The following is a 14,633-nucleotide window of genomic DNA, read 5'->3' on the forward strand; positions in this document are numbered from 1 at the left end:
CACAACCCAAGACTGGTGGCAGTGGCATCAGTTCGAGGACCTTGCAGGGTGAGAATTATAAACAAAGGCAAAAAGAAAAAACAATTTACGTGAAACCCATGCCAAACACTTCTGCAAACCAAATAAATAGTTTTAAATACAAATAAAAAAACTGTGCCACAAATCCCGTCTCAAATGTATGTAAATAAACCATATATATACAGCCTCAGACATAACAAAGCTTAGTTGTAGCATTCACAATCGTGGTAGAGCTAATCCTGCAGCATGGCCTTAACACACACGGGTAGAGAATGTAGATGTGGATGATCCATATTGGTTATAAGCACGTTCCAAACATGTGGGTGCTGCACAAGAGAAGGCCCTGGAACCGAGTCTGAGTTCTCGATCTAGGAATGATCCCCACCCCCCAGTGCTGCTCCCGCTCCCGTTCATCTCACTGCACATAACCTGATCTCATTGCTCCATCTCCACTGTTGCCGTACTCTTGGACGCGTTCTATCCTTTGACGGCCATTCCTGTTGGCAGTCCCATCCGTAGGCCACCATCCCATCGAGCTATGTGTACTGCTCAAGCCCATTAACTTTTCTTACATTTAATATGTCTAATCAAGTATATCACCGATTTACTGCCTAATACATGCGTACTCTGGTGGAACAAGGGGACTACACTCAGCTACCCCGGATGCCGTGGGATGGCTTACAAAATAAAACATTCAGTTGGAGCTTGTTTTTCAAATGCCATACTAGAAAATAATGTGATGTATCTGATTTGTTTTGTTTCCCTGATCTATGTGTTCCTTGCTCTGTCTCTCAGAATAATTCCACGCAATGTGTCTCTCCTTGCTTGTGCGTGCACCCTTCAGATATTTTCATTTGTCAGGTGAAATATGTGTGATCCCTGTCATAGCTGGCGGAATGCACCGATGGGCAATGCAACGTCTTTTTAGACACATTTGTACACTCCGTTGCATTGAGGTATCACGTTCCTCTTTCCAAAGGCACTCGATTCTGCTCTTTGATTCATCACTCAACAGTTGCCCTAGACAGACACAATTCTGCTCAAAATAGAGGTTTGTTGGTGAGGTCGCGTGAATATGAATGTGTCGTTAAACCCGCCACCACCCGACACTGCCAATTAGTGATGTTTGTCACGTAAGCAATACATGCCAATTTGTGACTTTGCTCAGCACACTGGTGTGTTGGAGAGTAAAACACACAACATTTACAATTCCAGTACGACGCTTATCCAGTAATTACACCAAGCATCATCAGGCGGACAGACAGAGTTGCGGAGAAATCCACCTTATTCGGTCTTAAATAGAGGGATACATGTGATACCGTCACTTGTGAGCCATTCAGGTGCGAAAGGCTGGGGGAGGGGGTAATAATGTCTGCATATACATTTACACAATTCTGCTGTTTTGAACTTGTTTCCCTTCATCGAGGTTGGCATTTTGTTAAACAAACTTTCTGAACAACGTTTAAGAAGTAATTATATATGTATAAAAATAACAATCTCAAAACATCTTAAGCGTCACTGTTTTTATCATGGAACCTTTTTGCCAGTATCAAAGCATGGAAAAAAAGACGTCTATTTGGTGTTTGAACATCTTAACACCTCCCATTTCATTGCCAGAAAGCCAGGTAGAGGTACTCAGCCTGAGTTATAAACGTTCTGATACGCGTGGCGTTGTCTTTGTGCTGTTCGCCTTTTGGCGTTGTTCTCTGGTCTGACACTGGTGGTTGAGACGAGGCCAAAAAGAAAGCTGTCTCTGGTGTAGGCCAATCAGTTTTAAAGACAATGCCAATATTATCAGAGGATGTTTGTTTATATGTTCTCCACAAGTATGTGTGGTTAATGCAGACATGATTACTTGCAAAAGGTATCGTCTCTTTGGTGTTTGAACAACTTAACACCTGTTTTATTGCCAGAAAGGGTAAAACCTATTCTCATTTTACATATCACTGTTTATATTTGCAAAGTAAACTGCGCACATTAGGTAATGTGGCGTATACAAAGTTTCTGTTTAATCCCAGCTATGTATAATATACATGATGCAAAGATCAGTCAATGGATAGGATAAACGAAATATCCCAATATACTTGAGTGACTTAACTCGACTGAGCAATATAAACAACCCACAGGCATATGAACATCAACGTGAAGCTTTAAAGTTGTGTTTTGGCTTTAATTCTTGATTTGAAGCTTTCATGACTGCAGGAATCTTTGGTTCTTTCGGTAAAGTCACGTAGGTAGAAAATTAATAGACCACGTGATGTTTCGATCGCAACACAAGCAGCCGTCATCAGGTGAGACAAACACAGCAGGAGAATCTGCGTTGCGATCTATTAATTTTCTATCTACGTGACTTTAGGCTTTAAGTTTGGTCGCAAATATGTTTCTGTCAGCAGGTGAAGCATAAAAACAACAATTTCGATCGTCAAAAGTTTTGTGAAAATTACATCCAGCCGCTGTTGGGAACAAGGGGAAATGTTTAACAGTAATATGCGTGACATTTTGCAATACCAGCAATGAAATTATCATTTTTGTTGTACCCATGAAAGCCTGGGCATCAGACAGACAGCCTGCTGCTGTGAAATGTGATTATTTTTGACCAAGCATGTAAAATATAATTGTTCTGTAGGTCACTGGTGTTCGCTAGATTTAATGTCGGGTAGTTATTCCCAAAAGGTTTCGGAACTGTGGGTAGGTAAAGTGTCTATTTGCCCAATGTCTCATGACCAAAGCGAACAAAAGCAGTTTCTCTAAAGACTGCGCTTATGGGGGGGATTATGCAAGGCCTCAATATTCCTATGTGTGACACCGAATCTCTCCCTGCAAGTAGGCTTTGCGTTATTTATCTAAAATAACAGTTATTATAAACAATAAGGTGGTTCTTTGCTACAGCGAAGCCTCGAAATACATTCTGTAAATCGGTCTCTCTGTGTTGATGCCTATTGGCTGCCTCCTTGGCTAAGTTTGTGGGAGGGGGGGGGGAGTGTTGGCGGAGTGGTTAATGCATGTGCTATGAACCCACACTCCCGAGTTCGATTCCTGGCGACGGTGAACACCAGTGGTGAATAATATCTGAACTGATCCTGGGCTCCTCTTCACCTACCCTTCACTGACCACTGTGGCGATATATGGCCGGTCAACTTCCACGGCTAACACAGAACGGGAAGACCTCCATCCAGCAGTGGATTGAAAAAGGCGGTACATTATCATACGTCAACATTGTTGGCTACGCTGGTTTACAATGAATGAACGTGCACTGACGTTGGCTGCTTTCTGTCCAACAAATGCCCTATGCCAGTGCTTAGAGGTAATCTGTATCGCATGTGGGGGAGCACGTATAGGGCGGATGTTGCCCTCTCTCCCTCCTAGGCAGAGGTCTCAGCGTGCTGCAGCGGGGGTGGGTGCGTACGTCTCTCTGGATCTCCTCGTTGTGCCGGGCGTTGCCGTTTTGCAGCCCGGGCGGCCCCACCGGTACGGCGATGCTCACGGTATTCGGCTGCTCCCGCTTCGCGGGTCGCCTCCCTTCTTCTCCTGCACAGCAGCCAAACGCAAACCACCCCCACCACCGCCACCATCATCATCACCACCAAGGGCCAGAATTAGAGAAGCGCCTCTCCTCTTACTTCTTTTTCCATCGCCATGCGACTGAGTTCACGCGCGGGGGGGTGGGGGGGGGTGCCAAGCTTGCCCGGCGTGGCCCAGGAGGCACCAGGTTCTGTTTCCACTGCAGAACCCGAGTCACGCCGCTAATCTGCCATGCAATGAGCGAGTTGAGTATGCAGGTGTGGATGTTGAACTTTACTTGAAACACGTAGGCTTTCGCGACCGATACACTGGTGTGCTGAACTGGTAACTAATTGGCATGTTTTGTTCACGTGACAAACCGTACTAATTGGCTGTGCCGGGTGGTGGTGGGTTTTTATTTTTACGTGATCTAACCTAACAAAAACCCTCCTGTACACCTCCAATACACTGTGCGTATTGGAGGTGTACAGGAGGCCGTGGGTTCGATCCTGACGACGACGCCTGTATACTTGGAGTTTGCTGTGTCTCGCTGCCCGTGATGGTGTTGATTTTTTCTCCAAGACCTCCAGTTTTCCCCTCTACATTTAGAATCAGCGTGCTTTTAGAGTATTTGGCTGCTATATATTTTCACGCAATCAGCCACTTAAACTATCTTTTTGTGGTTAGGTCGCTTCTAAAAAGAAGCTATATAGCTAGGTGGGCCTTACCTGGCAAAATAAAAAAAAGAGTTTAATAGTTTAGTTAAGTTTAATCAACCCCACCCCTGGCCTGCTTGGGGATTGAGCCTGATTCATAAGTCTTGTGAAGTCAGAGGTTTCACGGTTTGGTTATGGTTTGTATTGATAATTATGCCAATAAAACCGTCCATGCCGTGAGGGCCCTGCACTGCCACAGGCTCAGAGTATCTGGGATATGAGTTTCACTCTGTGGTCATTGTGGCACAGCCTGCAACACACTTCCCAATATAAACATGCCCAGTGCGTCTGTGCAACGTTTTGAGATGTGGTCGCATATAGGTGTGACATACATTCTAATTGCATTCTCTTTAATTACAGCGGTGGGCAAATTAAACTCCAATTACTCTTTAACAATGAATGTTCCACCTTTATAACATTGCCCACGTACAGTAATGCAATGACTCACCCAGTCAGCCAAAAGGTTTGTTATTTTTCCATGCATATTTAATATCACACCTAATATCAGTTTCACAACAAATCCCCGTATTATTATTATTATTTTGATTCGTTAATACTGATTTGCAAATCTTTCCTTAGTTAAGTACTTTATGAAACATCAAATAGGATGTTTAAAATTCAATCTCAATTTGTTATAGCAGACTAGATTTTGTACAACATTTGTTTGATTAAAAAGTTATCGGTTTGCTTTATTTCATTCAACGAACAAATTTGAGGAATTTAAACCAACTTTGGAAGTCTAAATTTGAAGTTTTCGTGATTGCAAGGATCCATACTCTTTGGTTCTTTTGGTAAAGTCACGTCGGTAAAATAAATGTAAATAAGATGAAACAAAAATTAAAACGTGATTTAATTGAGTTGATTTCATTTTTTTATTTTTATTTATTTTTTACCTACGTGACTTTACCAAAAGAACCAAAGAGTTTGGAAGAAGTGTACCATAATCCTGACGTGTGAACATCATCGAACTGACACCTACATATGTAACAGGGCTGATGCCTTAAAACTAGATCATTCAATAAATATGTATTCTGCATTGATTTCGAGGCATTGTGAGCAATGAAATAAACAATGAAATAAACAATGAAATAAACAATGAAACAAACAATGAACTAAACAATGAAATAAACAATGAAATAATCAATGAAACAAACAGTAAAACAAAGAATGAAATAAACAATGAAACAAAGAGTAAAACAAAGAATGAAACAAAGAATGAAACAAACAATGAAACAAACAATGAAACAAACAATGAAACAAACAATGAAAAAAACAATGAAACAAACAATGAAACAAACAATGAAATAAACAATGAAACAAACAATGAAACACCCATTCTATATTGCCACAGCAAAATAGGACAATCTTTAGTCTGGTAGTATTATGGCCTTCGTACATCGTTGCTTTCTGCATTGACCAGGGCCCTTTGGTATTTAATGGAGTGGTCTTGCCAATTCAATCCGGCAACCCACAAGTATTTGTTCAACAAGCCCAATTCGTTCTCCTAATGAGACCCAAAAGGTCAAAACTGCTCCAGAGTTAGTTTATTACTTTGGTAAGGAAAGCACATAGGCAGATATCAAGTGTTTTTTTATCTGGGGGGGGGGGGTAGAGAACAGTCGTCGATTTATTGTGTATATTCAGATCAGATGAACTTGCATATTTTGCCAGTTATGCCTACACATTTAGTTTGTGTGACATTAACAAATTTGAGCTATAATTATGGAATAAATTATATGCGACGACAATATTAGCATGCCCTTTGGTGGCTTGCTTCGTATCAAAAACACACATACCCTTTGTCCAATTTCTTTCAGTTAAATTTGATTTATGTCACAAATAATTAAACAGAGATAATATGTATATTGTTGTCAGTGAAGTAATCTGCATTTCGTGGCGCATTTACAAGTTCCTTCCTTTAGTTAACTCACAACACCTGGGTTTGACCAGTAACCTCCTGCTATTGAGCTTTCGACACTTCATTGGGGCCTCAAATTACAGTACACATAGCCTGGTACAGGTGCCGTGGTGACGTCATTTATGTGTGTTACAAATAAAAAAATGAATGATTCGCTACCGAGTGGTTGAATGACTGTAGTTGTTATTTTTGTTTTGGATTAGTGTATTTCTATCTTCAGAAAAACTTTGCACAACTCGGCTTCATCGAATGCCTGTTTCAGCTCTGCATGGTGCACCTAATGAGGCCTGTTTTCCAGAACACGGGGATGATGTTTCAGCTCGAAGCGGTTTGACGTTGCTAAGATTCTCATCTCCGCGGTGGAAAGTAGTGCCGTGAGAGTGACATCGTTTTATTTTCCACGTATGTTTGTGTGTGTGTGTGTGTTTTTGTGGAATAATGTAACACATTCAACACGCACAACGCAAACTTTCAAACATTGCCGCATGCATCTAACCGTCCAGTTGTTGAGGACGTCAGTTATACAGAAGCCGAGATGGCGAATGATTAATGTTCAAGTGAGAGTGTTAGGGGCGAGCATTGGGCTGGCAATTCAGTGTCAGGGGTGAGCGTTGGGCATGAGTGCCGCGGTGGGGGACGAGTAATGGAGACAGGGGTTTTGTGTTGAGGGGAAATTGAAACACAGTGTACACACACACAAGTAATGGAGAGTGGCTCCAAATCCTTTAGTACAAAAACAACGGTGGAAATCATGTAGAATTAGTTCAAGAAAGAGGGAGGCGGTGATCATTTTGGACCCAGGAATGCAACCCTATTTTTCCAAATAATGTCGATTATTTGTGGAATGCGGTTTTGCCCTACACGCCATTTTCCAGGAACGTAACCCCCGCATCCAGCGAGGTCTGCCTGTCCATGGAATTTTCTGAAAAAGTGATTTTTATTAACCACACTAGTGTTAAGGTCGTGTCGGGACACGCTGAGGTTACGTAGGGCTACGGGATCACACTCAGGATTAATAAATAAACAAAGGTGGCAGTAATTGAGCCTAGGAGAAGGAGGCAGGGGGTTGGAGGAGACCTGAAGGGGGGATATTTGGAGGGAAAAGAAGAATGAGGGGCTTGGAGGAACATCTGGAAGGTTCGAGAAAGTTCATGGAGAGAGAGAAGGCATATGAGGGGTGTGCGTTGTGGTGTGCATGGGTAGCGGTGGTGTAGTGGTTAGCGCACTGCGCTACGAACCCAGGGACCAGAGTTCGATTCCCACTCACTGCCACAATCAATGATAGCAATGATCTGAACTTGTCCTGGCCCTCCCCTAGGTCTACTTAGCCTCAAACGAGTACCTGGTATGATGTGTAAACATCGCCACTGGGCAGAGAAAGGCGGCCGGGTGTGGTGCTGGCCACCCACCCCCTTGTGTGCCGTGCCGGCCTTCATAGGTACTCGCTAACAGCACTTGCCCCAACAGTCTGTTAACGCTATACGGGGGATCTTTGTCTTTGGTGTGAGGAACGTGAATAAAATCCATACCTGAAAAGTGTACTCCCTTTCACTATGAATTGTGTGGTATAAATGCGAATGACTGTGAGGATTTGGAGAAGGGGGCTCATCGATCGATCTTCCCAAATGTGAATGTGGGTTTCGGAGTAGAGGCCGGGGCTGTGTAGGAGCATGGATGAGTTGGGGATCAAGGGGCAGAGTTGCAGCGGTAGCAGCGCTGACCTTCCAGTTCGTCCTGTCCAGACTGTAACTTCTTGGCCGCCTTGTGCAAGATGCTTGCCTTTTCTCTGAACCTCCCTGTTGCACGCAGCAGCAGCAGCAGCAACAAGAAGGCAACACTATTAGTGAGGTCATGAGGCAAGCAAAACAAAGTAACATTATCACATCTTATATTAGCAAGCATTGTTTAAAAAAAGGGAAATAAACAAATGTCTGTTATCAAATGAGCAGTCCTGAGCTAGTGATTAAACTGATTTGATCTCATGGCAGAGGCCATATCCTAAACTGATAACAACTGTTGACGTTCCACAAAAAAAATATTCTTTGAATCAACCTCAGAGAGTTGATGAGTTTCGTAAAACCTATGACCAGAAATTGATCTCGCAGCTGTCTGCTTATGAGTTGAGTGTTCTACCAATGCCAACCCTCGGCCACAGCCATAAGAATCTGGGATTAATCAAGAATCTTTATACAGTGAGACCTCTCAAAGGCAAACTAATTGAGGGTGCGCCTCTCCCGTTATAGAGGTTGTTCGGCATACTGAGAATAATAAAATAGCACATATTAACGATAAATTACATTTACACGTAATTAATACCATATACATGAAATTATAAAGTTATTAACAAACAACTAAATGTTTTAATAATACTTTAAAAAAACAAGTATTTTATAAGTTTAATCTGAGTTAAGAAACCGATTCTCGCAAACTGAAAAAAAACGTGTAAAGTAAATATTAAATATAACTACGAGAAAGTTAAAGAGGCGCCATCCCAAAGCACCTGGATGTTGCGTGGCATTCGTACGCACGGTTCACCGAATTCCAAACCGAAAACTTTAGAATATTTGGTGCGGTACCAGCGTGTACTGCAGATTGCTTGTGCAATCCATAAGATATTGACGTGTCGATTTAATATAGAAACGTGCGTTTAGGGTATAAACTTCCACGTGATGAGCCATTTAATTGAGCTGCCATTTGAACCTCGTGGCGGTACCCATAATGGGTCACCAGAGCACCCCGGCTCCCGCACAATGTCCGTGATGCAGTCATTGTTAGTCTGTTGATGGTCGGCGATGCGGCAATCGACTCATCTCGACGAGCTGTACGTGATGCACGATACAAAGTTGAACTTTTCGATAACGGATTTTTTTTATGCTGTAATGTTTGGCGTTTCAACATCGCGGAGTGTGGCACTGATTTCGGATTTATTGGTCCCCCAGTCGCCGAGTTAAGTAACACCCCTGTAAAAAAATAGTGTCCCAGAAATAAAATATTTAATTGCCTCGGCCATTTTGTGTTATTTGGTACCCCGTGATACCACCATAAAGATCATTTGTGACCAGGTCGCTTCTGAAAACAGAGCTATATAGCTCAGTGGGCCTTACCTGGTAAAATAAAAAAAAAATGTTTGGTTTTAATTAGTGCGAGAACAGTGTTCTGATAATTATTGGTTGACTGTACAAAAATGCATCTGTATACAATTATTTTGGTGGTCTCGCTTGTCTTTTCCCGAATTATTGACTTTCCTGAGTCTGGCTTTGTGAGGTTTCACTGTATTAAGGATATTTCAGGCATGTTTCCACATACATATGACAAAGACATTTTACTTAACTAGCACAAATATTTAGACTGCTGGTTCAAAGCAAACTGTCTCTTCAATTTAAAGTAGAGTGCACACGTTACATTTGTCTGTGGGAAGCAATATTATGCATTTGTTTTAATCGTTAAATCAGCTTGTAAACATGAGATACAACTTGCTTTATCAAATGAGATATTTACAAGTACTTATATTACACATTACATCATCGCAGTACTATTTTTTTTTATTCCTGTAGGATGGAACCCAGTAATTGCTTACATTTTTTTCAAATCAAACAACAACATTCACAGCCAATATTATCAGTTACATATTAGGATTGCGAAATCATTGATAAATTAATATCATTCATACAAATTTTTCAATTATAAATCGTCTATAACTTTTTTAAAATTTGCACTTGGCAGTAAGTCTGACGTTCTGGAAATCCGTCTAACATTCAGGAAAATATATCGTTTCATTCTAGGGCAAAATTTACCCTCCTGTAAAAAAACTACGGTCTTTGTAATGACTGTAATACCTTTACAATAACAACAATAATGTACAACCTTTTTTGCCTCACGACTGGGAAAAAAAACCCCATGCCATAGTGGGTGAGTGTGAATTCCAAAGGAGTGGGTCTAGAACACGTTTAGCTATCGCCCGTGGTCAAAGCCATGGCCTATAATCTAAAACCAGGTCACCACCGAGTGATTCGAAGCCCTCTGTGCATTCACCTCTGTGCCACCGCCCCCCCCCCCCCCCCCCCATTGATACCTTTAGCACACGTGTGGAAATGGCACGTGGCCAAAGTTTTTTTCTCACAAAATAAAAAATGAAAAATGCGTGCAAAAAAGAAGCAGCAAAAGAAAGTGGGGATAGGTATTCCTTACCTTCTTCGGTCAGGGTGACATTTGGATTCGCTTCTGCATCAACTAACAGCCAAACAAAGAGAAAATGGGCCATTCGTGTGATTGTGGATACACTGTCAAGTCCTAAAAGTTAGGGTCCAATTGCTGTGCTGATATTTTGTCGTGGGGAAAAAAACATACCATGCACAAAAAAAGCACGGATATAAATCAATAAAGCCTCACCTTGCTGTTGTACTTTTTAAAAAGAAAATGTAAAAAAAAATGATACAAAATATGCAAAATGTCATTCAGCAAAAATACAATTGAAAATGTTCCAAGGGCAAAGCAGAAGAACTCGAGTCAAATGTGTGTTATTACTGTTATCGGTTGGCCTCCTGGGCTGAAAGATAGACATTTTGGGGAGGAAAAAAAACCCCCGTTGAAAATGTTGCAACAAAAACGCAAAAAAGTCTCTGTTGGTTCCTTTTGTCAATTGAAATACCATTTGCTTTCTTTCCTCTGCCCATCACAAACCACAGTGGAATGATTGTAGTTAAAATATTGTAATGGCTGTAATCCCCTTCCTTTATCTGCCATTTGCGTTTGTCGTTGTGTTATGGAATTTTAAAACTGCAACACTCTAAACAGTGACGAGACAAAGTCCGAAAGCTTTTGCAAGCAGACTCCAACAGTCTGTTACGCCCCCATAGCCGCAACAGACTATTGGGGCAAGTGCTGTTAGCGAGCACCTATGAAGGCCGCTACAGCACCCGAGGGGGTGGGTGGGCAGCACCACGCCCGGCCGCCTTTGTCTGCCGAGTGGCGATGTTAAGGCATCGCACCAGGTAATCATTTGAGGCTGAGTAGACCTAGGGGAGGCCTAAAACCGGTTCAGATAGTCACTATCACTGGTGGTAGCTGTGAGCGGGAATTGAACTTGGGTCGCAAGGTTCCTAGCACAGCAGCACGCTAAATTGCTACACTACTGCTCCCCTCATACAAAGACAAACATACACACACACATATAAAGATTTTGACATGTATACACGTAAACTGTGGGCAATGTCGGATACGTGAACAGTTATGAGCAGTTTAGGGCATGAAAATAGGTTAATTGACAATGGCTGATAACACGTCAACTTACAAAAAGCCTTACCAACTTATGGTGAATGAAATATGAAAACATCTGAACATCACTGAGCAGACATCTCGTCCAATGAGAGTTTAATTTCTTCTCTGTGAGAATTATCCAAATTCGACTCTGGTGCCAAGGAAAGGCCTGCCTTGTGTGTTCTGCTCATTAACAGACCCATGTACATTGTAATGAGTGCATGATCATACATCTAATGTATATAGGGAATGAGAAATCTGTTCAAATTAAAAGTCAGTGTGTGTGTGTTTTGCCCTGATGAGATACAGCACATTTGTGTGCTATGATGAAGGACCATTGCCCCAAACTTCACCAATTATATTTATTTTCATTTTAAGGCAGTGTTATTGATACACGTGTTGAGTGTTTTGTTTGTTATTATGTTGAAGTTGTGCACCACCGCCAATGCAGCATCACCAAATAATATGTTTCATTAGGAGATATAGAATAAGGACATTCATTGATGTGGCAATGTAGCTCCTCGAAGCAAATGTGAGCCGATTAAGATTAATTGATGACCTACTTTTGAGACTTGTGATGTCGTGGTAATTAATGTATTGTATTCTCAGTTTGGTAATAATCATCCTTGCATATGTCATTATCCACTGCTGGATGAAAGGCACTTACAAAGACGCTATTATGTGGATTAAATCAGAATATCTCGCTGTGCGTTATTGCAGCCAGCAAAAATAAAACTAGGACTCTTTTTTTCTACCAGAAATCAACTACTCACACAAGTATCCCGTTGCAATTTTTCGGCTTCGGCTAACTGGTGTGAGTCTTTGTCAAACTATTACACCGACAAAATAGCTACCATTGGCTCTCGGCTGTGTTCATCTCTACCTCATTCTATTGCTCCAGATGTCTTGCCCCTTTTTAATGGTACCTCACGAACTAAGCTCTGTGTCATTTCTTTGACTGAGCTTTTTTGCCCTGATCTCCAATTCCCACCCTACATGTTGCCCACTGGACCCTTCCTACTAGAATCATCAAAGAGAGTTTTGCCACACTGGACCCATTTGTACTTGATCTATTCAATAGTTCTCTTAAAACGGGCATTGCTCCTTCCACCTTCAAGGTGGTCACTGTCACTCCTCTGCTTAAAAAGCATGGTCTAGATCTTGAGTGCTTTACTAATCACCGGCCTATTTACAATCTTCCTTTTCTTTCTAAGGTCTTTGAGCGTGCTGTGGAAAATCAGCTCTAGCAGCTTCTGTCTTTAAACCAATCGCTTGGCGCATTTTAATCGGGCTTTAGAGCACAACACAGCAGGGAGACAGCTCTGGTTAGGGTGGTTAATGATCCGTTGGTCCCTGCAGACCATGGTACACCGAGTGCTCTGGTTCTTCTAGACCTCAGTGCAGCTTTCAATATCATCGACCATGACATTTTAATTGAACGGCTGGAAGGTATTATGGGGGTAACAGATTCTGCTCTGGGAGTGGTTTCCGCTCATGCCTTGCAGTGGTTCCGTTCATAGCAGCAAAACCGCAAGCAGTATGCCACTCTGGGCGGCTTTAAGTCCTCCGTCAGTTCAGTGCGGTCTGGGGTTGCTCAAGCATCGGTGCTTGGTTCCATTCTGTTTAGCATCTGCATGGACCCATTTGGAGGACTGCTACGATTTCTAGGACTGCGCGATCACTGCTTTGCAGATTTACCTCCAGCTCACACCAGATTCTACGTCAACAATATCTCTGTTTTCATCGTTATTAATAAATGTAAAATCATGGATGCAGAAATATTTCTCCAGCTAAATAGAAATAAGGCCAAACACCTATTAGTCAGCTCTCCCCAACAATTGAAAAAACTGGGACTTCACAGCCTAGTTATTGATGGCCAGAACGTCTGCCCGAAGTATGAGATTAGAATGGGGTGATATTCGATCCGTACTTTTCCTTCGAAGCTCATGTTAATAAGGTGCACGAGTGGCAATGCAGCAACAATGCCAATGCAGCAACAATGCCAATGGGCTACACCCATCCCCAAACCCTTATAAACAGTTTGCCCTTAGAGGCTGTCTCCTTTGCCTGATGACGACCGCTTGTGTTGCGATCGAAACATCGTGATTTGTTTCATTTTATTTTATTCCTAACCACGTGGCTTTACCGAAAGAACCAAAGAGTATGGATTCCTGTAGTCACGAAAGCTTAAAATCAAGATCATAGTATAGTTGTTCCATTCTTATAATATATATTTTTGTTATCATTTACATATATAAAAAAAAACCTACAACATTCCACTGGTTTGTGAATGCTTGGATGACTGCATTAGTTTCCACTGAAAATAAATGCATTTTCATAGTCGATAAAAGCCAAACAATGGCATTTGATATTATTTTTCGATGTGATCTGCATGATAGCGTGTGTGTGTGATCACGAGTGGTGGTAATGCCGACGTGGTTGGCCTCCAGAATATCCATTTTGTTTCATCCCATGATCTTCAGAAGCAATTTCTAAATATGAGATCGGAGGCTAACATATTTGTTGTTATTAAAAGTAAATTTCGTCTTTCTTTTAAAACAGAATAGTGGAGGCAATTTTTTTAATTTTACGAGGTATATGATCTGTGCGCCAAAACATTCAGTAAATCGGTCTGATAATATTGATTCAACAGCTAAGCTTGGCCCCACTTCTCTGACGATATCTGTTGTTAATCTATCTGGTTGGGGAGATTTCAAATGTTTTCGTACTGCAGTGAGCAGTGGTTGGTACTTCCACAGATTTGAAATATAAAACATCCGACTCACTCGAAAACATATTTTCTAGGGTATATATAAACAGTTTATTGTTTTGATACAGACATCTTTGTAACATCCCTCTGTTTACCATGCATTCTGGTTCCATCTTGCGCTCTAAGATTTAACAGTCATCAAATCAATTTTGCTGCTTTCATGCTCCCATTGTTTATTATGATGTCTTAAATAACTTTTGTGTTGTGGTCTCCGATTTCAAGACTCATGATTTTTTAATGGTTTTGCAGTTCTGTGTTCTTTCTTTACCATTTCCATTCTTTCTCATATCTATGCTTTTTTTCATCATGCTTATTTAAATTACAGACTATTTGTTCTCTGTTTGATTTTGTACTTTGCCTTTCACTTTCAATGCACTGTCCAGTGATAGTTATTTCATAATGTACAGTGTTGACATGTAACACTTAGGGATTTGAATGTGTTGCTTAGAATCAG

At 41.5% G+C, this 14,633-nt stretch overlaps 1 protein-coding gene across 3 annotated transcripts in view; it reads right to left on the bottom strand.

The window, feature by feature from the left end:
• LOC116956955 (sodium/potassium/calcium exchanger 2-like) overlaps window positions 1-14,633 on the bottom strand; it is an 85,057-nt gene that overhangs the window by 11,724 nt on the left and 58,700 nt on the right. For 2 of the 3 annotated variants that reach the window (XM_032979040.2, XM_032978886.2), the window contains exons 5-7: window positions 10,342-10,383; window positions 7,875-7,949; window positions 3,425-3,546 (exon numbers count right to left, since the gene is read on the bottom strand). In XM_032979040.2, the coding sequence (XP_032834931.1) occupies window positions 3,425-3,546; window positions 7,875-7,949; window positions 10,342-10,383 (239 nt within the window). The remainder of the gene's footprint in view (window positions 1-3,424; window positions 3,547-7,874; window positions 7,950-10,341; window positions 10,384-14,633) is intronic. The other variant, XM_032978954.2, reaches the window with a different exon arrangement.

This window comes from Petromyzon marinus, chromosome 1 (assembly GCF_048934315.1).
Source record: "Petromyzon marinus isolate PM22_M1 ecotype Great Lakes invasive population chromosome 1, UKy_Petmar_22M1.pri1.0, whole genome shotgun sequence".
NCBI classification, from domain to species: Eukaryota; Metazoa; Chordata; class Hyperoartia; order Petromyzontiformes; family Petromyzontidae; genus Petromyzon; species Petromyzon marinus.